Below are 24001 nucleotides of genomic sequence, written 5' to 3'. Positions count from 1 at the left end.
TGGTGGAGACATAGTTTCAGTTCACGAGGAAGTTTGCCAGAATGTACTTTCTTAAATCTCTTCTAAATGGAATGCACTTCTGTTACCCACATTACACGATCATACAGGTATGACCTGTATTTTACCTACATGTGATCACAGAGATCTAATGAAAAATTTAAGGAAAAAAATCTTCTGTAAAATTTCATAGCATCAATTCGTGGTAAAAGTTACTTTCCTAGAATTGATAAACTGGGGAATGGGTGTGGGATAGCCCAGTCAGTAAAACAGATTACGTGGATGACATTCAAAAGACTTGTGTTTCTCTCTTGCTAGAATACATCTGAAGTAACACAGGGATTGCATTGTATCAGCAGATGTTGGGTAAATGAGAACTAAAACCCTGTTGTCTTGCAGTAGTTTAGTTTAATTTCAGAGTAGTACTCCACAAACAGGCTGCCTTGAGATCCTTTCAAGGGTGCTGTGGGGTGCCAGGCAAGGTCAGCACTTAGGTATGCAAACAAGACTCACCAGCTAAATAGAAGGCAAGGTAGGTTTGCACCCTATAGATTAACCAAAGTAGATAGTCTGTATTTACTCAAATGCAAAATGAGTATTCCACCCCCACATTCAGCTTGGAGATCTTGGATTCAAGTAGGAGGGGGAGGGCAAGGGCAGTGGGTGACTGAGTCAGGGCCACAGTCAGAGCCACAGCAACCACCTACCCCCTGCAGCCTCTGACCACACACTCGCACTGCGCAGTCTAGCTCTGACTCCCTTCCTTCCTGGGTAAGGGCAGGCAAGGGGCTTTGGGTAGATGCAGTATCTTTTATTAGACCAGCTGCATAGTTGGAAAAAAGTTCTTATCAAGCTGGGGGGTGGGGGCGTATGCATATACACACACATGCCCAGGAAAGCTTGCTAAGAACTTTTTTATACGTGTAATCTTCATGAAATATTTTCTTCTTTACATACATTTTATGTATGTGTATAGGCTGCTGTATGCATGTAAGTGTATACACATACGTACATACCACCAGAAGCGGAAGGGCTGGCAGGCGCCCATCTCGTCCAGCCCCGAGATGCTCGACACGTGACATGGCTCCCTCACCCGGCGTTCCCGGTAGCTGCGCTGACGCGCCGGGCCGGGCCTCCTGCGGGGGAGGGGACAGCCCGCGCTCAGCCGGGGCCGCGCTGGGGCCGCCCGCCATGGTCGCCTCCCGTCTGCTGCCCGCCGCGCTCAGTCTCAAGCAGGTACCGCCCCGCCCCGCTCCCACGGCCCGGCTGGGGTAAGGCTCCGCCGCTCGGCCTAGCTGCCCCCATTCAGGTCCTGCCAAGGCTCCGGCGCCCGCGGACTCGGCCCTTCAGGGAGGCGCTGCCGGGAGCCCTCGCCCGCCTTCCGCCGGGCCCCTGAGGGCGCAGCCCGCCTCTCTGCCAAGGCCTCAGCGCCTGGCTTGAAACCAGCCCAGCTGCTTTTCCCTACTGCCGCCTCCCCGCCTCGGGGGGAGCTGCCCACGAACAGCTGGGAGCTCACTTTGTGGTACCATGTAGATAGATATTGGTTCCTATGTCTCTATATCGAGAGAGATTCCTGACTGGACCCCCATTGCTTCATAGGCAGCTATAGTGGCTCTGATTTAATGACAAGGGATGGACAGACACATGCCTGAGATATCTATCTGTGGTCTGTCTGGCCATGCCATGCCATTAATCAGAGAGATATATCCCTTGCCACTATAGAGGGAGCAAGAGACATCAACATCTCTCTCGCTCTTGCTCACTCTCTCTCTCTACATAGATAGATATTTAGAGATATATATCTCCATCTATATCTAGCTATATATATCTATAGATCTATGCAGCCATATAGATATGATATAGATATATGTATATGCAGAGAGATTGATATATAAATATATATCTATATTGATAGATATATCTATATTGATATAGATAGATATATCCATATATCAATCTCTCTTCATAGATAGAGATATAGATATATCTGTCTCAGGTGTGTATGTCCATTCATCCTTGCCGTTAATTAAACTCACTAGAGCTGCCTGTGAGGCGGTGGGAGAAGTTGATATTCAGTTTGTTGTTCCCATGTAAATGGGGAAAATGCTGACAGGGCCGGTCAATGCAACTTTCCACTCTCTAAAAATGGAAGCAAGCTGTTCAGTGGCTCTCTAGTCATGTATGTGTGAGGGCCCTGCCACATCATCAGATCTAAGCAGGCTAGAAACCAGCTATATCCCCTTGGAACATGTTTTCAAGCCCTAACTTTGTAGCTGCTTGGCTCTTGTTATAGCTGAGTGGGCACATCTACGATCATTGGAAAGCAGGATGGTGGAGGACATGGCTCTGGGGAGCAAAGCTTTGGCCGGGCTGAGGATAAAGGGCCATTTTTGTGGCATGAGAAGTACTTTGTATTTGTGGCAGGTCTCAATTTATTGTGTAGTTAACCAATTAATTGTGTGACAGTTACTTTGCACATATGGCCAGACAGGTAATTGCCAAGTAATTGCGTAATCACAAGTAACGTGTGGCAGGGGCCTGAGATGCTCCTTTGTCATCTCAGTTATGGTGTGCTACTTAATAGACAAGAGCTGGCAAGGTGAGATGCATCTTGTGTCCCTGTCTTCTTGGGCTCCTTCCTATACCCTCCATGTACTTGCTATATTTTGTCTTAAGTCAGGGGTGGGCAAAATGGCAGATCCAGACAGCTGCCAGATTCCATTTCCCAGCAGCCCCTTCCCCTCCAGGCCTTGCGGGCCTGACAAGTGTGATCCAGAGCTGGGGCAGAGCCACGAGCTGCTGCCTGTATGCCCCTGCCTGGGGTGCGTGGATACCAGACTGCAGTTCTGCCCCCAGCTCCAGCCCATGCTATCACCGGTGCAAGATCCCAGCCCTGGAACAGCTCGCACATCCGGCCAGTGCTGCTGGGGCCAGTCTCCATAGAAACCCTGGCTCTGGACTGTCACAGCCCTGCTGTTCCTGGGGTCTCCATGGAAAGCAGCCACAGACAGGGGGCAAGGACTGCTGGGAAATTGAGTCTACCACAGACCCAATCCAATCCATGGACCACATTTTGCCTGTCCCTGTCTCAAGGCAACCTAAGAAGTAGGCTTCTCCCACACCGCAGCTAGATGATGAAGAAAGCATCCAATCTACCTCAGACTAGAGCTGAGTTGTTTAGGCCTGTCGCTCAAAACCATTTCTGATCACTGTCTCACAGCTTATCTGTGCACACACACCATACCACTTTGCCTATACAGCCAAGTCACATCTTACGCGTATTTAACTTACGCGAATTCAGCTAGACGCACTCAGCTGCTGGGGCTGGGGGGCGGTAGCTCGCTCACGCTCACCTGGCTGCTCTGGCAGGACGAAGCAGCGGAGGACAAGAGGGGAAGGAGTGCGTGTGGAAGGTGCAGCTGTTGCACGCACGGGCTGTGTGGCGCTGCACCCGCCTTGTCCGGGCCCTGCGGCGGCAGCAGCTGCTCAGTGGTGAAGCCTGGCGGGAAGGCCAATTTCCACTATATGCAATTTTCGCCTTACGCACTGACTTCAGAACGTAACCCCCGCGTAAGATTTACTCAAGGTGGCACACCCCTCTCCACCTGACCCATGTGGATGTCTGGTGTTGAGATTGCTGGTATAAAGTGAGTAATTGGCTGTATTAGTGTAACACTTTGATGCCGATGTAACTTTATCCACACTAGGCACTGGGATAACTATTTTGGTGTAAAAATATGTCCTTTAGTGATGTTGCCAGGCTATGAACCTGTGTTTCAAGTAGGCCTTAGATGGTAAGCACATTAGGGCACAGACCATGCAGTGGCAGAAGGCCACCTCTGTTTCTCCCCAAAAACTCTGCTCTCTGACAATTTAGTTAGGATGGGGCCAGCAGAGGATACACATCTTTACCCTATCTCTTTAGGTAACTTGAGCGGGATACATTCCTGAGGGAGGGGGGAAATATGCTCCCTCTGCCTGCCTGACTGGCATTACATACCTGGGTGACAGGCTTGGGCTTCTTGGGGAGCTAGAGACTGCCAGTCTGCCCAGCAACTAGTGATGCATTTCAAATTGGCTGGCTAACAGCCAACAGGTGCTGACCTCCATTGGACCAGATAAATGATGTCATAAGGGCTATATAAGTTAAGGCCTGCCCAGGAGGAGGGGGCAGCAGCCATGAGGAAGACTCAGAGAGAGAAGAGCTGGACCATCTGAAGTTTGCTCTCTCTCTCTTAAAACTCATGATCAAGGAATGGCCTGCCTCCAGAGGGAATCTCCACCTGCCTCTGGATGTTACTTGTGAGTAAGCTACTTGAGATCTAACTAGATATATAGCTTGCAGTAACTCAGATGTGTGATCAAAGGCTACTCGGCCATGGGAGTTTGCTCTATGGGATTTCTCTGATATTGATCTACCCTGTACCCTATTCCAACCTTACCCCTTGTAACCAAGAAAGTTCTCCTTTGTACCTAGTATGGGAAACTCATTGGGAGTGGGTCTAGATTATGCCTTGGGGCTCCTTGGTTCAGCTGACTAAGAAAGACCATTACTTGTGCTTCCTACTGAGGAAAGCATCCCAAGTTCTTGAAGTGAATCAAATACCCTCGAGGGCTACTAGGCCTGTGTTTCCCAGGGGGTGCAAAGCCACGGGTGGTGGCAGTTTTAGCCCCAGGCTAGCGGGTGTGCTCCAGGCAGGGGGTCGGCCAAATGTAAGGCACCCCCAGGGAGGCACTTGGAGCCTGGGAGGTGGGTGGGCACAGTGAGGTGGGTGGCTCAATGCAGGAGCACCCCCTACTGACCTGCCACACATTTCTTATAGTGTGTGGTATAATGGGGTCCTGATTCTTGTCTGCTTCCTAGGAATTGCAAAACCTTTTTACAGACCTCTCCTAGTTAACACTGGAAAAAAAAACAACTCATCTAGTTATATGATATTCAGACCACATAATTGAGTTTAATGTTTACTGTTTCTCTTCTAAGTCTTAATTTTACTATAGACTGAACTTAATTTCCTTTTGGAAGTTATCTCAGTAATGGAAAGCCTGTGAGGTATCACAGCCTTTTACTGCATGTGAAGCAAGAATTCATCAGTGAACAGGAATAGAAATGACTGTGTCCCATGCAGAAAATACACATTCAGTATCAAAATACTTGTATGTGCATGGACCCTTCATGACTTATGCAGAAAGATCTGGTGGGCACTGAGCAACCCATTTTAAAGTTATTGTTGTTTTCCAGTCCTAACATGCCCATTATTAGCAATCACCACAAGTCAGTCTCACTTTGTCCAACTAGGATTGAGCATCTTACTTTCATGCACATAGAACTCCGCCTTTTTGTGCGCTAAGCATCATTTTCTTTCAAATTTCGCATTAAAACCCATTTATCTCCTGCAGATTCTCAATCTGCCTTTCTAAGACTTAATAGCATGCTTTAAATATTTTTCTTAATGTACATAAATAAGTACCACGCTTTGTGTTCAAGTTTATTCTCTGTTCACATGGTGCATTTTGTGTTTGGCTCATTTAATTTTGTTCCTCGGGTCACTTCTTCTAGTATATCCTGTACAACAGCAGTGATATTTGATGAGCCAATAAAGTAGCAAAACCAAGCTTAGCAATTGGTGGGCACATCTATATGTGTACTTTCATGCACAGTGTTTTACTGCAAATTTAAAGCATCAGGTCAAAAACCATGCTAATATGCTAATGTGCAGTAAAAATAGGCTACTGAGCATTAAGCATCACTAAAAAGCATACACTTTTAGGGCAATCTAATGTGCATTTATTTAGTACTTTACCTTAGAGGTACTAAATTTAATGCACAGTAGTAAACATGCATATATGAACATGTAGATATGCCCGTTAAGTCTCATGTCTCACCCAAGTTCTTTTGGGGTGAGCAGTTTTTGCCTCGCTGTGTAGGGCTGACCTGCAAATAAATGAAGAAAAAAATTCTACACAGCGAGGAAAAGATTCTTTACCAATGATGTACAGGAGGATTTTTTTGGCAAATGCTTTCTTGTGGTTAATTTAATTTTCAGGTGGCTTTATTTTCTTCCTTAAAACTAGACAATGATTTTAAAAAAATAGTGCTTTCTCTGATAGTATAACTCACTGGTTTTCAAACTTCCTAAAACCACGTAACCCTTTTATGTTGCTATTTCTGCCTCAGAAACTCTGCCCCTGTCCTGTGAGATGACATGGAGCCAGGAAACCAGGCCCAGCAATGCTGGCATACTGCTTCCTGGCCTGCTCTGTCATTACTCCCAATCTCTTTGCAGAACCCCTAATGACTTGTCGTGGAACCCCAGGGTTCCACAGAAGGCAGCTTAAAAACCATTGGTATCACTGACTGGAGTGAATTGCAACAGCATGTGTAACTGCTGTTTCTCCTGTCCTCCACAGTTCTTGAGAAGGCAGCAGGTTCTTCAGTTATACAGAAGAATTCTGCGGGCTATTCGTGAGGTACCTACTGAAGATGATCGTCACTATCTCAAGCAGTGGGCAAGGGAAGAATTCAAAAGAAATAAAGATGCTACAGAAGAGGTAAGGAATAAACAGCAATCCCAAGCAGGTGCCCTTTCAACTCTTGGCAGCATACTCAGTGCTAAAGACTGCAGTTTGCAAGATGCTTTTATTTTATGAGAAGCGTGCCGAGACTTCTGTAAAACTGGGTTTTTGGAATGTGATTTTTTCCTGTCATGTTTACATACGAACCAATACAAACCAAGGTGCACCTCTCCATTTATTTCTTGTCAAGTGTAACATTCTTCTGACTCTTTAGCTGTGCAAATGGAAATTTAAAAAAAGACCTTCCTTGGAACAGAAAGCAGACAAAACTATTATTTCTAAAATTTAGTAATGTGACTACTATAACAATCTCATTTCCACTGGGGTTGTTTCTTTGTATCTGCTTTTAATTTTTAAATTAATATTTTGAATTCAAGTAAAACAAAGCCAAACACAGATGGCTGTCTGAATATAGGAAGTACATATGGGGTAGGGAAGCCTTCATTTTTTTTTTTTCATGCAGCTCCATTTCTCTGCTTTTCACCTATGCACATTCCCTAGTCAATACTGAGGAAGTAGTGGCTGGAATTAGGCCACGTAATACAAAAATGTTAGGAAAATGTCCAAGGGTGCACACAGAAGAGCAGTCACTGTTGCAGATCCAAGTGGGTGTCTATGCATGCCTCTTAATTGGTCTTGGCCTAAAATGGCCATTTTTAAGGTGAATTAAGAGCATGCGTCTACATGTGCACGCTCTTAATGCACCCTTAAAAATGGTGAATTAAGGCTATGTGAGCCTAAATTTGATCCCTGTATAAAGCAGGGATCAAATTTAGGCATGAATAGCTAAGTCGCATTAGCACATGTGTATACGTGCTAATGTCATTAATGCAGTGATTTCCCCCCAACCCAGTCGAAGTTCATTGTTGGGCCCAGGAGGATTCCAGCTGCTTCCTGCCAGCCTGCAGCCCGGTCTCTGTAGCAACACCACTCCCCACTCCCAACCGGAGTACGGTTTTCAGAATGGGAGGGGGGAAAGGGAGCAGAGGGCGCTCATTCTTGGGGTTCCCCAGCCGGGGTGGGAGGATGGGGTAGCTGGACAGGGGCTCTAATCCACCTGTCCTACCCTCCAGCTCTGGCTGAAAAAAGCCCAGACAGAACTCCCTCTGCTCCCTTTCCCCCCTTCCATTCTGAAAACAACAATGGGCTGGGAGCTCCGCAGATGCAGGTTACAGAACATGCTCTGTTTTGGAGCGTTTTCATCTGAACCATCAAGCAGTGAGGGTTCAGATTTTTGTGGAATTGGACCCTTTTAAAGCGGTCTGCATCCTTGCAGTTCTGTTTGGTCATGGCTGTAGGCCACTTTCTGGGGCAAGATCAGGTGAAAATTATGACTTCCATCTGTGCCGTATATTGTTTAGTTCTGGAAACATCTTTACAACATCTGTTTGTTGTTTTTACCCCTCAAAAGCATTTGGATTTGCATAAAGAAAGTTCTCATTAGCTTTCAAGTGAAAGGGCTTTTACCATTTATGTTTACACCATTTTAAACCAGGGCATCATTAAGAATGAAGAGTCCATAAATAGTTGCTCCGTCTACTTTAACAATAAAAGTATTGTGCAGTCTTTATCTCTCAGAGGCTGAATATTTTATTGCTTGCCGTTGCCTGCCTCAGAAAAATAAATTGAGAGAGAACTGCAGAAGCTCTTGTGAAAATCTGTATATTGTAACATGTTACAGTACATATGTTCAGTTCAGCAGATTCTGTTTCTTTTTACAGGATACAATTAAGATGATGATAACTCATGGCAACATGCAACTTCAGGAGCTTAAGAAAACACTTCAGCTGGCAAAATCCTGACTTTATTTCACTGAGAACCAATGGACTTTATCCCAGTGAGAAATACAGCACTTAATGCACCAGTTGGTCAAGACAGCAGCCTTGTACTAAAATACTTGTAAAGTTTAAAGATGGAATACAGTTTAAAGGGGTTTTTTTCTTGCTTCCTTCTGTTACCCTGAATTTATGACTATCAGAAAAAATGACATACCATATCTATTTAGATATACCCCATATTTGGTTAACACATGTGAAGGGAGGAAAAAAGAGTGCTGAAAAAAGGCAAAAACAAAAAATAAAATGAATAATAAAGATAGGGGTTGGTGTTATTTCTTTGTTAGCATTTCTTAGACATTATAGTCTTTTAGGAATATTTTCTGTAAGGTGTTCTTATAAAAATAAGTAACCATTCAGGGCATTGTTAATATTGATGGGTTTGCAGGTTGCTAGATGTTTTTATGACTGAAGGGTGTTTTTACGAAGTTACCTCTGCCAGCTTGGTAAAGTATTTCTATCAGGCTGAGTAGCCAGCCAGTGAGGGATGGGCATCGGGACTTGGAGCCTGGGGGCTGCAGCTTAACCTCTGGTGACTGCATACAAATCACAGGCCACCCACTAGAGAACCCTGACTTGATCAACTTGACTTTGCTTTTTACTTCTACCATCTACTCCGAAAAAAAGAAAGGTACGCTTTCAAAAGTGGCAATGAGCTCTTCAGGCACAGCCAAGATGCCATTCAGTTTTGCGTTCTGTATAGAGAAAATCTATGACAAATCAGCATTAGCAGTCAGGATCCTAATTGCCATCTATTTAGACTACACCACCTCTTTTCCCTCCTGTTTACATATCCTATATAGAGTCACTGATGTTCAAATCAGCAAAAGTAGAAAACATGAAAATGGATTTCTTGGCAACATTTATATTTAATTACTTGGCAAAAACATTCACTTTATTAAGGTACAAAAATTAAATAGCTGTTCCTCTGCATTCCTACATAGTTAAAACAACCGACTTAAAAATTGTAAACATACTAAAGTGTCTAAATCTTTATTTTTGACTACTGAAGTCAAAGCAGTAAAACTAACAAATATCTCAGTTATTACAGATATACTGTACTTGTCTGGATAGTGCATTAATAAGAATTAAAAATACTGTAATATAATACAATTTTCTTTGCTTTATACACATACTAAAATGAAAAAAGTTGGATTTGTAAAGAGTTCATGCTGTGTTGACAATACTGTCACACATGTTATGTTCATTGTCAAGAGGTTGCCTCTATCTTTTTCCATGGTAGGGTGCTGCAGTTTGAAAGAGCTGTTTCCGGGCTGTCAGTATCTATTAAATATCTTTGTCCCTATTAATAGTACCTTGTGTGCCTCCTGCCTGATGCAAGCAGGAAACCCAAGAGGGACTGCAGATGAAATAAGCTTTGATATCTTATGGTTGTACAGGACGTAATACAATGAGGGCCCAATGTAGTCAAGGACTTTAGATGCTACCACAATAAACTAAACAATGCTAAACAATAAGATAAATACAGGCAATCCCCACTTAACACTGTTTTGCGTCGTGCTATTTCACTATAATGCTCGCTTTACATTGATATCCGAGTCCACTTAGTGCTCAGTGAGTTTCATTACAACGCTCACAGGCATTGTACAGCTGGCAGCATGTTTTGCTTAATGCTCATTTTTTCAGGAACCAATTAAGAGTGCTAAGCAGGGGTTGCTTGTATTTCTGAGTAGCAAATCACAGAGGAGAACTTTGGGTACAACGTTCCAAGTTTTCCATTTTTTAGGAAAGACGTGTTCAAATGGCTCTGAGTTTTGTTAAAAAAGTTAGTTCTGTGAATCAGTTTACAGCTGTGTAAACTGCTTATCTGCTTATCTGTAGAATTTTTAATTCAGGAACTGTAGATATACAAGATGTCTCTCTTTCCACATAAAGGGAACCAGGCAGGGCCATCCCTGGGGATGGGGAGCGAATTGGGGTGACTGCATAGATCCCACGGTTGCCACAATGCGCTGCCAGCTCCGGCTGCTTGCTGCCCCCAGATCCCTTGCTTCAGCCGCTTGGCAACCCCCACAACCCGCTCTGCCGGCTCTGGTCGCTCACCACCCAGCCCCTGCATACTCCTAGGGACAGCTCTGGGACCAGGCCTAGGGGGGCAAAGAGGAGACCAAAGAAACTAATGAATATGCTAAACAAGTTGTTCAGGTAGAAACGCTGGTGGTGTTGAAACCAGTGAGTTTGTCATTGATTTCAGTGGAACCAGGATTTCACCCTTACTTTGTGTGTTGCTGTATGTCTTTAGCAGACAAGGTTCTTTGGGTAAATCTGATATCTTTTCTTAGTTGGAAAAACTATTCTTAGCAAGCTTTCATGTATAAATACCCTTTGTTATTTTCCTTCCTTAAAAAGGGCATCATAACATGCACAACGTTCTGTATACCAACAGATTCCAAAACCAGTCTTGCAACATCTCCTTTCCTGCACCCGATTCATGGATGTTAGCTTTCCTTTTGTACCTTAGTCCTTAATTTATTGAGCTCCTCCTCTAAACTTTTAATATGTTCTTTGAGTGCAGCTTTATCCTGCTGCGCTTTCTGATTAGCTTGGCACTGGGCTTCTTCAATCTTGCGTTCATACCACTTTTCCATTTGAGTGGAAACGGCCTCAAAAAAGTACTGAGTAATCTCTAGTGCTTGGGAAGTGTCTCTAATCTGAGGAGTGGAATGATCACCCGAAGGCAGAGCAGGTGGCTGCTGCTGTTGGGTCTGATGTGTTACTGAGTGCTGCTGAGGCCTGTGTCTCGACTGCCCACTCTTGCTAGATTTCTTTGTCTGAGTTCCCTTGTTTATGAAGTAGCCACTCTGTTGCTCAGTTTTTGCAAGTTCTGTCAAGGGCTGCAAAGCAGTTTGTACCTTAACATGTTTTAATTTGGAACCTAAAAGCTCTGACGATGGCAGCTCCTGCTGGAACCAGTTGATAGCAGCAGAGCTAACAGCTTTGTCCTTAGGCCTAACAGCTTGAGGAACAACTGCAGAAGGAGCTGAACCACTGGCTACCAATTGTTGTTCTCCACCTGTAAGAAAAACACAGTTCTGAGCAGATTTTTTTTTTGTATAGGGAATCATGAAGGAGAAATAGCATGTGTTCTGAAGGCTGTGAAGGACAACTTCTCTCTCACACAATGCTATACAGTTTGGAGAATCTTATACTATTATTGCCTTATCCCACCTTTGTAAGAGTAACTTCACAATCTTGTTAAAATGAACATATTTACTCACACGCCTCTCCTCAGCATTTCTAACTAGCTGATGCCACCAGGTCCCTCCTTAATATTCTGGCTCCTCTTAATCTCATTCTTGGGCATCTAAACCTCCCCACCTCTACTATACAAGGCATATGGGTGTGTGGCAAAGAGCTGCAAATGTAGGTTCATGGCTAGATGGCACAGTGCTTATTCTTTTGTGAATCCAAGACTGCTCCTGCAGAAACGCAGCGATCAGAAAACCATGTATCCCTATGGTGATCATGGGGTACAGTCCCCATAAAATGGTAGGTTTTACCTAAGAAACAGGGTTCCATACATTTGTAACAGGTGAGTATAACATGCTTAATTCAATGCAAGCAATTTGGTGCAAATTTATGTCAGACCCTGGGTTGGAAGAGATCCAGCCCCTTGCTATCCCCTAAACTGGTAGAAACTTCAAAGAAACAATTTTGGTTTGCATCCTCAGAAGATCGGGCTTCAAAGATAAAATAAACTGGAAGTCTCAAGGAAAGATGAGACAGTGAACTTCTGTCAGTTGAGCCCTGCAGTGTTGGTAGCTGCCTTGAAGGAGGCAGGGGTGTGTCTACACATGCATTTAGACACACCTAAATCTAATACGCATCAGCTTAATGCACATTAAGGTGATTTAGGCTCACATCTACATGTGCATATGTTAAAACACATTAATGCCGTGTACACAGACTGATATGGGACTAAAGTTACTCCCAAGTCAGTCCATATACAGTGTTAATGTGCCGTAACACGTCTACATGTACGTTAATGCACTTTAGCTATTCATGCCTAAATTTAATACCTGCTTTTCCAGGTATCAGATTGAAGCATTACTAGCCTAATATCACCATTTTTAAAGCACATCAAGGGTGTGCACGTGTAGATGTGTACCCTTAATGCACCTTAAATCAGCATGTGTACATGTGCCCAGTATGTTCTAACCGGAAGTCTCTCTGTGGAGGTAGGGAAGGGATGTATGGGTGACTGAAAGCATATGGCTTGTGTTAATATACTTGGCACTGTAAAACATCCCACAGTTAATCAGCACTTGGGTTCTGAATATTACACCAAAATACCAAAGAGGATTGTACCTGACATGCTGTCATGTGGAACAAAATAATGCTTTCCAAAACTTTGTTCTGATGTTTGGCCTTTACTCCTGCCCATGTCTTCTGAGAGACTGTTCTGAAGAGTGATATAGGAATGTTGCTGTGAACCCTCTGACTGCAGTGGAGTCTGGTTAGTTTTACCATCCTTGGCACTATGGGGATTCTCTGTATCCACGGTCTCCGTGAGGGACTCACAAGTTGACAGAGTTGATTTTGGTCTTGAAGATCTAGAATCTCCAGAAAGTTTGAGTTCCAGATTCTGAATCTTTAGCATGCACCAGGTTTTCAATTCATCCACCAAAGAAATCTGTGAAAAATATGAATTGGACAATGACATAAACCCATTTTTAATTTAACTTTCCACATTTTAAATCCATTCATGTTATCTCAGATGCAGCCTTTTGGCCATGCATGATAAGGCTGAGTACGTATAAATGTACAATCACTGGTAATTTTCTTGTGCTATAAATAAATTTAGTAACATTACATTGTGACATACAGTCAGAGCTGCCAGGTTTTAAAGCGGGAAGTCAAATCAACTGCTTCAACAGTACATGGGCACACATTTTAATACCAGTGCCGATCTGTGCTCCTCATTGTTAATTTTGTGCTATAAAAATCAGAGATCAGCGCTAAATTATAATCAACGAAGAGCTTTCAAGTTACAAAAGTTCTTAACTGAATACCCATATTCCCAACATTAGAAAGCTGTCTGCCAGCAAACATTTTAAAATGCATTAGGAACTCAATTACAAAGAAAGAATATTCCTCCATTTACTCTTATTTTCCTGTTATTTATATGTCATTGTAAGTTTGGGCCATGGAAATAAAAGGCTTCTGCCTAAGGGCTTTATAAAAGGGCTAATCCAGTCTTTTCACTGATTTTGGATAAGGCCCTAAGAGAACAAGAATGTTAATCCCGATTGCTTGTCACATACCATTGGTGATCTCTTTCGCTTTCAGTATTCTTAGGAGATTACTTGTACATATATAAGGACAGGTTTTCTCAGTATTCATAGGCTAGCCCTCAAAATTATAAGCTGAGAAGGCAATTTAATACCTATGCCTCTTCTTATCAACCTTGAGGCTGCTCTACTTTTTACTCATCTTCATAAGTACTTTCTCCGGAAAAATTATTTTGGGAATGACAGACAGGTCAGACACAGAGATTATATCTGTTCCTACAGGTACAGTACACCTGGACTCGATTGTCCTAATAGATCATATCACAGCTCTAGCTTACCGGTGGCTTTACCAAAAGGTGCCAAGATAATTTACTCCTTTTTAAAAAGCACTAACTGGCCCTGCATGAGAGGCCAAGAAGATTTTCCCTAACCTCTCCTCTCCATCAAATTTTCAGAGTCTGCAGAGAAGCTAGGGCAGGAGACTAGGTGGGTATAGTTGAGTATACTGGAATATCTATTCTTGTTCACTTACTTCCCGTGAAAGAAACCAGCATAATTATTTCCCCATTGAGCATAAAAGGGCTCAAATTTGAAACATTGCTCAAATTGAGGAAACTGTGCTATTGCCATAATGCTGTGGTAGAAGACCTGTTTCACTTCTTCCTGTTTCACTCCATGAACATTCTTTATTTAAAAAAGGGCACAGAAATACCATAGAAAGAAAGGAAGAGCAGAAAAGGGATCTTCTCTGGGGAGAAACCACACAGATTACAAGGAGGAAAAGCCTGAGCTTGTGACTTTTTGTTGCTGTTGTTTTAAAAGGTGTAGAAAGAAGGTCTGAAATACTGGAAAAGCTGGGTTTTGTTACATTCAGTTTTCAAGCCTCCAGTATCTTGAAAACTCATTGGTGACAAGAATGTAAGAACATCAGAACTGCCATTTACTGAGGCAGACCATAGGTCCATCTTGCCCAGTATCCTGTGTCAGGGTGTTGTTATACATTCACTTAAAATACATGTTAAGAGCGCATAAAACAGAAGTGTCCACACAATAGGACAGGGAAATGCATGCTAAGGGCCCTCTGGGTGGCTTGGAGATTAACTTCTTCCATTGAGAATTCTCTCTAACTGGTTTTTGGCATCTCCTGTTGCAGCGATGTGTGACTACTCCACAAGGGCAAAACCAGTTGGGAGTGATCCTCCAGCATCCCTGGAGGCACTGCTCCCACCTGCTCTATCGTCCCCCACAGTGACAGTGAGGGATGGGGGTGGAATCTAAAAGGTAAATTCCCCCCTCCATTCCCATTCCAGGCATTTCCCAGCCCCTGGGGCTCCCCCTCTGCCCTCGGCCCTCACAGATCATCTGTGGCTTCCAGCGCTGTCCTGGGGCAACAAGCAGGGAAGAGGAACCCACCCACTTCTGCTGAAGTTCTCTGGGCTGGGCTCAGCCAGAAGAGCAGCAATGGCCCAGTTCCCTTTCCCTGCTTGCTCCCTGGGGACATCATCAATTGTAGGTGAGCCAGGGAACATGGGGTGTGGAGGTGAGCCACAAGGGCAGCCGGGGGGGAGGGGGACACGACAGGGAGTCCTGAGTGGCAGGGAGGGGTTCCCACACTTGATGAAGGGACAGTGGCAATCCAGGCTCGCAGAGGTGGGGTGATGGGCTTGATCTGAATGGCGGGGGCAGCAGGGACACAGACTGCAGGCAGGCTGGGGCTGGCAGGCCCAGTGGGACTTAGAGAACAGCAGAGTAATGACCCTGGACTTCCAAAAAGTAAACTTCAACTCAGGGAACTGATGGGCTCGATCCCCTGGGAGGCCAGTCGGGGGGGGGGGTGGAAGGAAGGAGTCCAGAAGAGCTGGCTGTACTTTAAAGAAACCTTACTGAGGGCACAGGAACAAATCATCCCGATGTGCAGGAAGACTAGCAAGTATGGCAGAAGACCAGCTTGGCTTAGCAGGGAACTCTTCAATGAGCTAAAACACAAAAAAGGAGATTTATAAGAAGTGGAAATTTGGACAAAAAACTAGGGAGGAGTGTAAAATTATTGCTCAGGCCTGCAGGAATGAAATCAGGAAGGCCAAAGCATAACTGAAATTGCAGCTAAGAAAGGATGAGAAAGGTAACAAGAAGGGTTTCTACAAGTAGGTCAGCAACAAGAGGAAGATCAGGGAAAGTGTGGGTCCCTTACTGAATGGCAAAGGCAATCTAGTGACAGAGGATGCAAAACAGGCTGAAGTACTCAATGCCTTTTTCACTTTAATCTTCACAGGCAAGGTCAGCTCCCAGACTACTGCACCTGGCAGCAGTTTGCAGAGAAGATGAGAAGCCAACTGTGGTGAAAGAACAGGTTAGGGACTTTTTAGAAAAGCTGGACATGTACAAGTCCATGGGACTGGACCAAGGGGGCTGAGGGAGTTAGCTGACCTGGTTGCAAAGCTGCTAGCCAAAGAGGTCCCAGACGATTTGAAAAGGGCAAATATAGTGCCCATCTTTAAGAAAGGGAAGGAGGATCCAGGGCACTATAGACTGGTCAGCCTCCCCTTAGTGTGTGGAAAAATCATGGAGCAGGGCCTCAAGAAATCCATTTCTAAACACTTGGAGAAGAAAGTGATTAGGAACAGTTAGCATGGATTCACCAAGGTCAAGTCATGCCGGACCAACTTAATTGCCTTCTATGATGAGATGACTGGTTCTGTGGATGTGATATACCTTAACTTTAGCAAGGCTTTTGATACAGGTCTCCCACAACATTCTTGCAAGCAAGCTAAGGAAGTATGGGTTGGATGAATGGACTGTAAGATGGGTAGAAAACTGACTGCATCATTAGGTTCAGAAGGTAGCAGTCAACAGCTTGATGTCTAGTTGGCAGCTGGTATCATGTGGAGTGCCCCAGGGTTTAGTCCTGGGTCTGGTTCTGTTCAATATCTTCATCAATAACCTGGAAGATGGGATGGAGCGCACCCTCAGCAAGTCTGCAAATGACACTAAGCTGGGGGGGAGTAGTAGATATGCTGGAAGGTAGGGCTAGGATTCAAATAGATTTCAACAAATTGGAGAATGGGACCAAAATAAATTTCATGAAGTTCAATAAGGAGAAGCGCGAAGTCCTGCGCTTAGGATGGAACAATTCCATGCACCAGTACAAGCTTGGGGCTGACTGGCTGGGCAGCAGCTGTGCAGTAAAGGACCTGGGGGTTACAGTGGACAGTAAACTGAATGTGGGCCAAGAGTGCATCCTTGTTGTGAAGAAGGCTAACGGCATACTGGTCTGCATTAGTAGAAGGTTTGTCAGGAGATTGAGGGAAGTGATTATTCCCCTCTATCTGGCACTGGTGAGGCCACATCTGGAGCACTATCTCCAGTTTTGGGTCCCCCACTACAGAAAGGATGTAAACAAATTGAAAACAGTTCAGCCAAGGGTAATAAAAATGGTTATGGGGCTGGGGCACTTGACTTTTGAGGAGAGGCTGAGGGAACTGGGCTTATTTAGTTTGGAGAAGAGAAAACTGAGCAGGGATTTAATAGCAGCCTTCAACTACCTGAAGGCTGGTTTCAACGAGGATGGACCTAGACTCTTCTCAGTCGTGACAGATGACAGAACAAGGAGCAATGGTTTCAAGTTGCAGCAAGGGAAGTTTAGGTTAGATAACAGGAAAAACTTCTCACTTGGAAGGTAATAAAGTGAGAAGTTTTTCCTAATATCTAACCAATTGGACATTTATCTTGCTGAGATCCTGTGACCCCAGCCAACTTCCTGCCCCTGGGGCGGGGCTGGACTCAATGATCTTCTGAGGTCCCTTCCAGCCCTAACATCAATGACATCTATGAAAACACAGGAACAGGCTACCCAGAGAGGTTGTACAGTCTCCACTCTTGGAGGTTTTTAAGACCTAGCTAGACAAAGCCCTGGCTGGGATGATCTAGTTGGGGATGGTCCTGCTTTGAGCAGGGGGACTAGATGACCGGAGGCCCCTTCCAACCCTAATTTTCTATGATTCTATGAATCTGGACCACATACCTTGCCTCTGAGAGCATGCAAGTTGGGCAGGCACAGAGCCATCTTGACTCCCAGACACACCTCTGCTCACCAGCCCTCTCAGGGCAGGTCAGAGGTCACGTTACAGGGGGCATTAACCCTAAATGTAGGGCAACTCAAAGAACATGCTAATTTTAACACCCAAATAAAATTAACGTGTACTAACTGTAATGTGTAACAAGACCCTCATGCAGTGGCAGAAAATGAATGTTGAAAGGGAGACTGAACTGGGTATAACCATAGTTTTTTACACTGTTCCTCTCTCACTTGCAGCCTCCAGCATTTAGGGTCTAGGAAGTTCTGATTCAGAGGCTGAGTCCTGAGTACCCACGCCCAATAGCTACTGATGCCCCTTTCCTCCAATAATTTGTTCAATGTCCTCAATTTGACTAAACTGTCAGCTTCCACAACATTTTGTGCCGATGAGCTCCACACTTTCATGACATGCTATGAGAAAAGAACTTCCTTTTGTTAGTTTTAAACTTACTACCTGTTGGTTTTGTTTTGTGACCCCTAATTCTTGTATTGAGACAGCCAGAAAATAATAAATCTCTGTTAACTTTCTCTTTGCCATTTAGTATTTTGTAAACCCTTCTCATGTCTATCCGCAAGCATCTCTTTTCTAAACTAAACAGGGCTAGTCTCCTTAGACTCTCCTCATATGGATGCCCCTTCAAATCACTAATCATCCTTGTTGCCCTTCTCTGCATCTTCTCTAGTCCTTCTAGAAAAGAAGTAAAACAATGATATTACAGGACCTGGTATACCAAAGGTTGAAAAGGCAAGGGAAGTTGTTGTGTTTTTATGGAAAAGTAGTCTTTGTTAGAGATCCAGTATCCTGACACTCCAGTTCAGTTGCACAAGTCTAGCCCAGGTTCTATAGTTTCATAGCTTGCAGGGTCGGAAGGGACCTGAGCAGATCACCTAGTCCGACCCCCTGCCATAGCAGGAAAGAGTACGAGGGTCAAACAACCCCAGCAAGGTGTACATCTAGCCTCCTCTTAAAGACCCCCGGGTTGGAGCCAGCACCACTTGGAAGTTGGTTCCAGATCCTACCTGCCCTAGCCGTGAAGTAGCACCTCCTGATGTCTAATCTGAATTTACCCTCTGTCAGCTTGTGACCGTTATCTCTAGTCACTCCTGGTAGTGCTCAGGGCAACAGGGACTCCCCCAGTGCCTGCTGGTCCCCTCTGACTAGTTTGTAGATGGCCACTAGATCCCCCCTTAGCCTTCTCTTGTGGAGGCTGAACAGGTTCAGGTCCCATAGCCTCTACCCCTAAGGCCTGCCCTGCTACCCCCTGGTCATGCGAGTAGCCCTTCTCTGGACCCTCTCCATGTTGTTCACATCCCTCCTGAAGTGCACTGCCCAGAACTGGACACAGTACTCCAGCTGCGGCCTGACCAGTGTTGCATAGAGGGGGAGGATCACCTCCTTGCACCTGCTTGAGATGCATCTGTGGATGACAAGGTACGGTTGGCCTTCCTGACTGCATCCCCACACTGCCGGCCCATTTTCATCTTGGCATCAACGATGACTCCAAGATCTTCTTCTGCCTCTGCACTGACAAGAAGGGAGCACCCCAGCCTGCAGGTATGGCGCTGGTTCTTCCTCCCCAGGTGCATCACCTTGCACTTGTCTGTGTTGAATCCCAACCTATTCTCATCTGCCCACCCCTGTAACCTGTCTAGGTCTGATTGTAGCCCATTCCTTTCCTCTAGTGTGCCCACATTCCCCCACATCTTAGTGTCGTCTGTGAATTTGAACAGGGTGCTTTTAACCCGCTCGTCCAAGTCACTGATGAAGATGTTGAACAGTGCGGGCCCAAGAACTGAGCCCTGGGGGACCCCACTGCCCACATTCCTCCAGGTCACATAAGACCTGTCCACTACTACTCTCTGGGTGCGACCCTCCAGCCTTTTAGTGACTCAATTGACTGTGTAGATGTTGACGCCACAGTCCCCTAGTTTTTTTAACAAGAATGGGGTGAGAGACAGCGCTGAAGGCCTTCCAAAGGTCCCGAAAAACTATGTCCACTGCTACCCCTGCGTCTAAGGATTTTGTGACCTGGGTCATAGACAGCCACCAGGTTGGTCTGACAGGACCTACCTCGAATGAACCCATGTTGATTGCCTCTAAGCATAATCTCCCCTGCTGGCCCCTAGCAGACATGTGCCAGGATAATTCTCCCAAAGTTTTACATTACTGATTGCTAAGGTTAAGACTTAAAAGGCTGTTTCTGTTTTCATTTTGAGTCCCATATATATGTTTCAGTGAACCATCTATAACCATGTTTCCCCCCTACCTGCCGTTTCTCTCCTTCATTTTTTTCCAGTTCAGCATGCTGTTGAAGGCGGTGAAGGCATTCCGTTTTCTCTGCAGATAGCCTCTCAGACATCAGCTTATCTAAAACACGGAGCTGTGGTAGAATGGAAAACCACAGTTATATGGCCATGTATAAAACCAATTCCTGTCTTATAACATATCTGGAAAATGTTTATTCTCATTGCAGTTTAAAAAATTAGGTTTCACTTTTCAGGGTTGTTGGTCTAAGGACATAGGCAGGCAAGATTCTTTGGGTAGAAGTGATATCTCGTGATCTTGTAGATCAACAGAATAGTTGGAAAAAAATTCTTTGCAAACTTTCAGGCACAAACACCCTTCTTCAGACCATTCCAGCAGAGTCTCCTAATGTATGTCATAACTAACTAATGGTATGGTATATCATAACTAACCATTAGTTGTTACATACCATTTTTCCCTGGAACCTACATGGAAAATCTTCAAACAATTGCAACCCATACTAGAAGACAACCCGATTTTTAAGGCGATCTTCCCAGAACCACCCATCCTAGCCTTTAAACAAGCACCAAACCTCGCTAACTTCATCACCAGAAGCAAACTCCCTATGACCCAAACCACACCAAATGGATCCAGCCCATGCCAGGACAAGAAAAGTAAAACCTGCCAACACATCGCCACTCCCAGAATAACTATACCTCATAACAGAATGCTTACCATTCCTGGATCTTATACCTGCACCTCCAGAAATGTCATATACTGGTTTCCCTTGCTTTATGCAGGTTCTATAGATGCAAATTCACTCTTATATGATGACCCTTTTTACACCCCAAATTCATTACATGTGATGTAAGTCTGTAGGGGAAGGGATGGGGGCAGGGGCGCGGCGCAGCTGAGTGGCTACAGGCAGGTGGAGTCAGCTGGTCCCGGGGCTGCAGCAGGGAGCAAAGTGGAGGGAACTGCCAGTGGGTGCGGGGCGCAGCGGTGCAGCTCTTGTTGATATGCTCTGGGAGGGCTGTGGGTCTGTGCCAGGCTCTTCCCAGGGAGTATGTGTCCCCAGATCTGTGTGCAGGACAAGAGCAGGCTGCTGTTGTGCTAGGGACAGCAGCAGCACTGGGTTCTTCCCAGTGCTTGGAGTGGGCAGCTGTGGTACTGGGAGTGGGGGCTGGAGCCCCTCAAAATTCACTATAGCCCCTCCCAGCCTGCCCTTCCAGCACCGCCACCACCTGCACCAAGTGCCAGGAAGAGCTCGGTGCTGCAACCAGCCCCAGCCCACAGCGGCAGCCTGCTCTCATTCCGCACTCAGATCCGGGGGCACGCGCCCCCCCTCCCCCCCCAGGCCACAGCCCTCCCAGGTGCATGTAGCAACAACAGCCGCGCCTCCCCGTCCCATGCCCCAGCCTCACTCCCTCACCACCATGGGAACATATCCCTATTTGTTACCTTATAAACAGGATTCCCTTTATGCAAATTCAAGTTACATGCAGTTTTCCGGGAACACATGTACCGCATAAAGCAAGGCAAACCTGCATCTCATCCAGTGCACCAAATGCCAGTATGGAAAATATGTAGTAGCAATCAAACAACAACCAGAATGAATGCACACCAACAATCCATCAAAAGACAAAAATATCCAATTACCTGTGGGTGCTCACTTCTCACCAGACAACCACTGCCCCTCTGATCTCTCAGTTCTAATCCTCAAAGGGAACTTACAACATGCCCTTCATAGCTGAGCCTACAAACTTCACTTCATAAATTTACTGGATACAAAAAAAATCAAGGACTCAATGTAGACATGGGATTTATAGCACATTACAACTTGTCTTACATCTGATTCAACAGGTACTTGCTTGAACTTACCATTTACACATTTTTCCCTCCTTTCTTCCTCTCCCCATTGTTTTCCTAACTTCTACCTATTTACTTTTTCACAGACTGCCTCATTTCTACCTTGGAGAACTCAATACTACAGCAGTCTCCCATGCTTACCTTTTGCATTCCTTCACCCATTATTTCCTCCTCTTTCCCTCCTCCCCTCCCTCCTCTACCCATTGTTTTCCAAATTTCCACCTATTTATATTTTCACTGACCTCCTGTCACATTTGTAGCTTATTTCCAACCTTGGAGATCTCAGAACAGCAGCAGAGTCTCCCAGTGCCTGAAGAAGGGTGCTTGTGCTCGAAAACTTGTAAAGAACTTTTTTCCCCCAACTACTCAGTTAGTTTAATAAAAGATATCACACCTACCCAAGGAACCTTGTCTGCCTATGTTTTAATTTTTTTTAAAAGATCAAACTATGAAAATTAAAAACATTCACAAAGCTTGAACCATGTTTCTAGTGCTAATAGAGAAATAATGACATTAGATATCTGGACCATTTTCTTACTTGATGTTGAGTTCTGTTCTCCATCTGACCCAGCTTGGCATTCATATTATCCTGCACTGTCCCAAACTCAGCTTTTATTTCTTCCACAGTTGCCTCCAGCTGATTCTCCAGTTTATTGATCAAGGGCTCACAACGACATCCATTTATCGGAGCCTGGGAGAATAAGGAATAGCAGTAGCTTGCTGTATTCCTCTGCCCATATTAACATGCCCTGACATAGTATATTTTCACACCTTCTTAACTGAACTTCCTGCACACCCAGCCAATTTGGTTTGGTACTGTGTTATTCTCCTTGCAATTTCTCAGGGGCTTCAGGAGGAAGGAAACAAGTGTCTGCAGAGTATTTTGTTTGGAAAAAAACTAAAATGTTAAGTTAGTTCAGATTTGCATGGATAAACTTTTTGTGCCCAACATTTCCTCAGCACCACCAAGAACAAATAAATTAAAGATAATAATAATTATGCTTCGGGTCTATTTCTTGAATTCATATCCAATATTATTCATTCTTATCTCTGGACTTTTCTAATACATCCTATCTCTATCTATTGGGACCTCTGGGAACCAGGGCCACAGAGAGTTTGAGATCAACATAAACACACTTGACTGTCTGTCAATTTCCTTCTCTAACCTTCTGGTATATATATTTCCCCAAATGCACTATGGGAATGAAGGTATATATCTGAATACCTTAGGGATAGCTCTGAGGAGCCAATCTTGGAACTCAAGTGCTTCTCTTCCAAAGGTGCCTTGATACAGTGCACGTTAAAGCAGCAGTAGGACTACAGAAGTTTGATGAAATATACCCAATTAAATTACAATCCATTCCTCACATTTGAAGGACAATATATTCCAATAGGGGACCTATTTGATAGTTTACCAAATGGGTTTCTGCTGTTCTAAAAATGGATTTGGGCAACTATTTCCAATTCTCATTTAGGTGGCTCATGCTAATTCAAACAAATGAGTGGAAACTCTGTTGCACATGTATTAGGGCTCAGAAGTGCAGTGTTTGAAGTGGAGTGAATGTACACGAGTTGATGCACCTCACTTTGGGCAAGCTCCCCACTGCATATGCAGGTAGCCAACCCCCATCTGTTCAATGTGGATGAGAACAGGATGGGTTTCAACACAGACAAGTACAAGGTACTGCACCTGGGGGGGGAAGAACCAGCAGTATACATACCTACAGGCTGGGGAACTCCCTTCTCATCAGTGCAGAGGCAGAAAAGGATCTTGGAGTCATTATTGATGCCAAAATGAACATGGGCCAACAGTGTGGGGACGTGGTCAGGAAGGCCAACCGTACCTTGTCATGCATCCACAGATGCATCACAAGCAGGTCCAAGGAGGTGATATTCCCCCTCTATGTGGCACTGGTCAGGCCACAGCTGGAGTACTGCATCCAGTTTTGAGCGATGCACTTCAAGAGGGATGTGGACAACATGGAGAGGGTCCAGAGGAGGGCCACTGGCATGACTGGGAGCAGCAGGGCAGGCCCTACGAGGAGAAGCTACGGGACCTGAACCCATTCAGCCTCCACAAGAGAAGGCTAAGGGAGGATCTAGCGGCTGTCTACAAACCAGTCAGAGGGGACCAGCAGGCATTGGGGGAGTC

General features: G+C 44.9%; 2 protein-coding genes and 1 long non-coding RNA gene across 8 annotated transcripts in view; 1 reads left to right on the top strand and 2 right to left on the bottom strand.

Annotated features, from left to right (window-relative positions):
• LOC149872923 (uncharacterized) overlaps positions 1–1134 on the bottom strand; it is a 34196-nt gene extending 33062 nt beyond the window's left edge. The window contains exon 1 of the long non-coding RNA XR_016440823.1: positions 1014–1134. This is a non-coding gene — a long non-coding RNA (uncharacterized LOC149872923). The remainder of the gene's footprint in view (positions 1–1013) is intronic.
• On the top strand, positions 1032–8668 carry LYRM2 (LYR motif containing 2). Its single transcript, XM_090036738.1, has 3 exons — positions 1032–1233; positions 6409–6549; positions 8295–8668. Exons 1-3 carry the CDS (start codon positions 1078–1080, stop codon positions 8373–8375), a joined length of 378 nt encoding a protein of 125 aa, XP_089892864.1. The 5' UTR covers positions 1032–1077; the 3' UTR covers positions 8376–8668.
• Positions 8669–9387: 719 nt separating this feature from the next.
• ANKRD6 (ankyrin repeat domain 6) overlaps positions 9388–24001 on the bottom strand; it is a 215490-nt gene continuing 200876 nt past the window's right edge. For all 6 annotated transcript variants that reach the window (XM_090036687.1, XM_090036679.1, XM_090036706.1 and 3 more), the window contains 4 exons: positions 22388–22540; positions 20003–20116; positions 12738–13062; positions 9388–11442 (listed from right to left, as the gene is read on the bottom strand). In XM_090036687.1, the coding sequence (XP_089892813.1) occupies positions 10868–11442; positions 12738–13062; positions 20003–20116; positions 22388–22540 (1167 nt within the window). In that variant the 3' untranslated portion in view covers positions 9388–10867. The remainder of the gene's footprint in view (positions 11443–12737; positions 13063–20002; positions 20117–22387; positions 22541–24001) is intronic.

This window comes from Crocodylus siamensis, chromosome 1 (assembly GCF_052110815.1).
Source record: "Crocodylus siamensis isolate JL-2025a chromosome 1, ASM5211081v1, whole genome shotgun sequence".
Taxonomy (NCBI): Eukaryota; Metazoa; Chordata; order Crocodylia; family Crocodylidae; genus Crocodylus; species Crocodylus siamensis.
The sequence above is the reverse complement of the archived record's forward strand: the minus strand, read 5'-3'. Positions and strand labels throughout refer to the sequence as shown.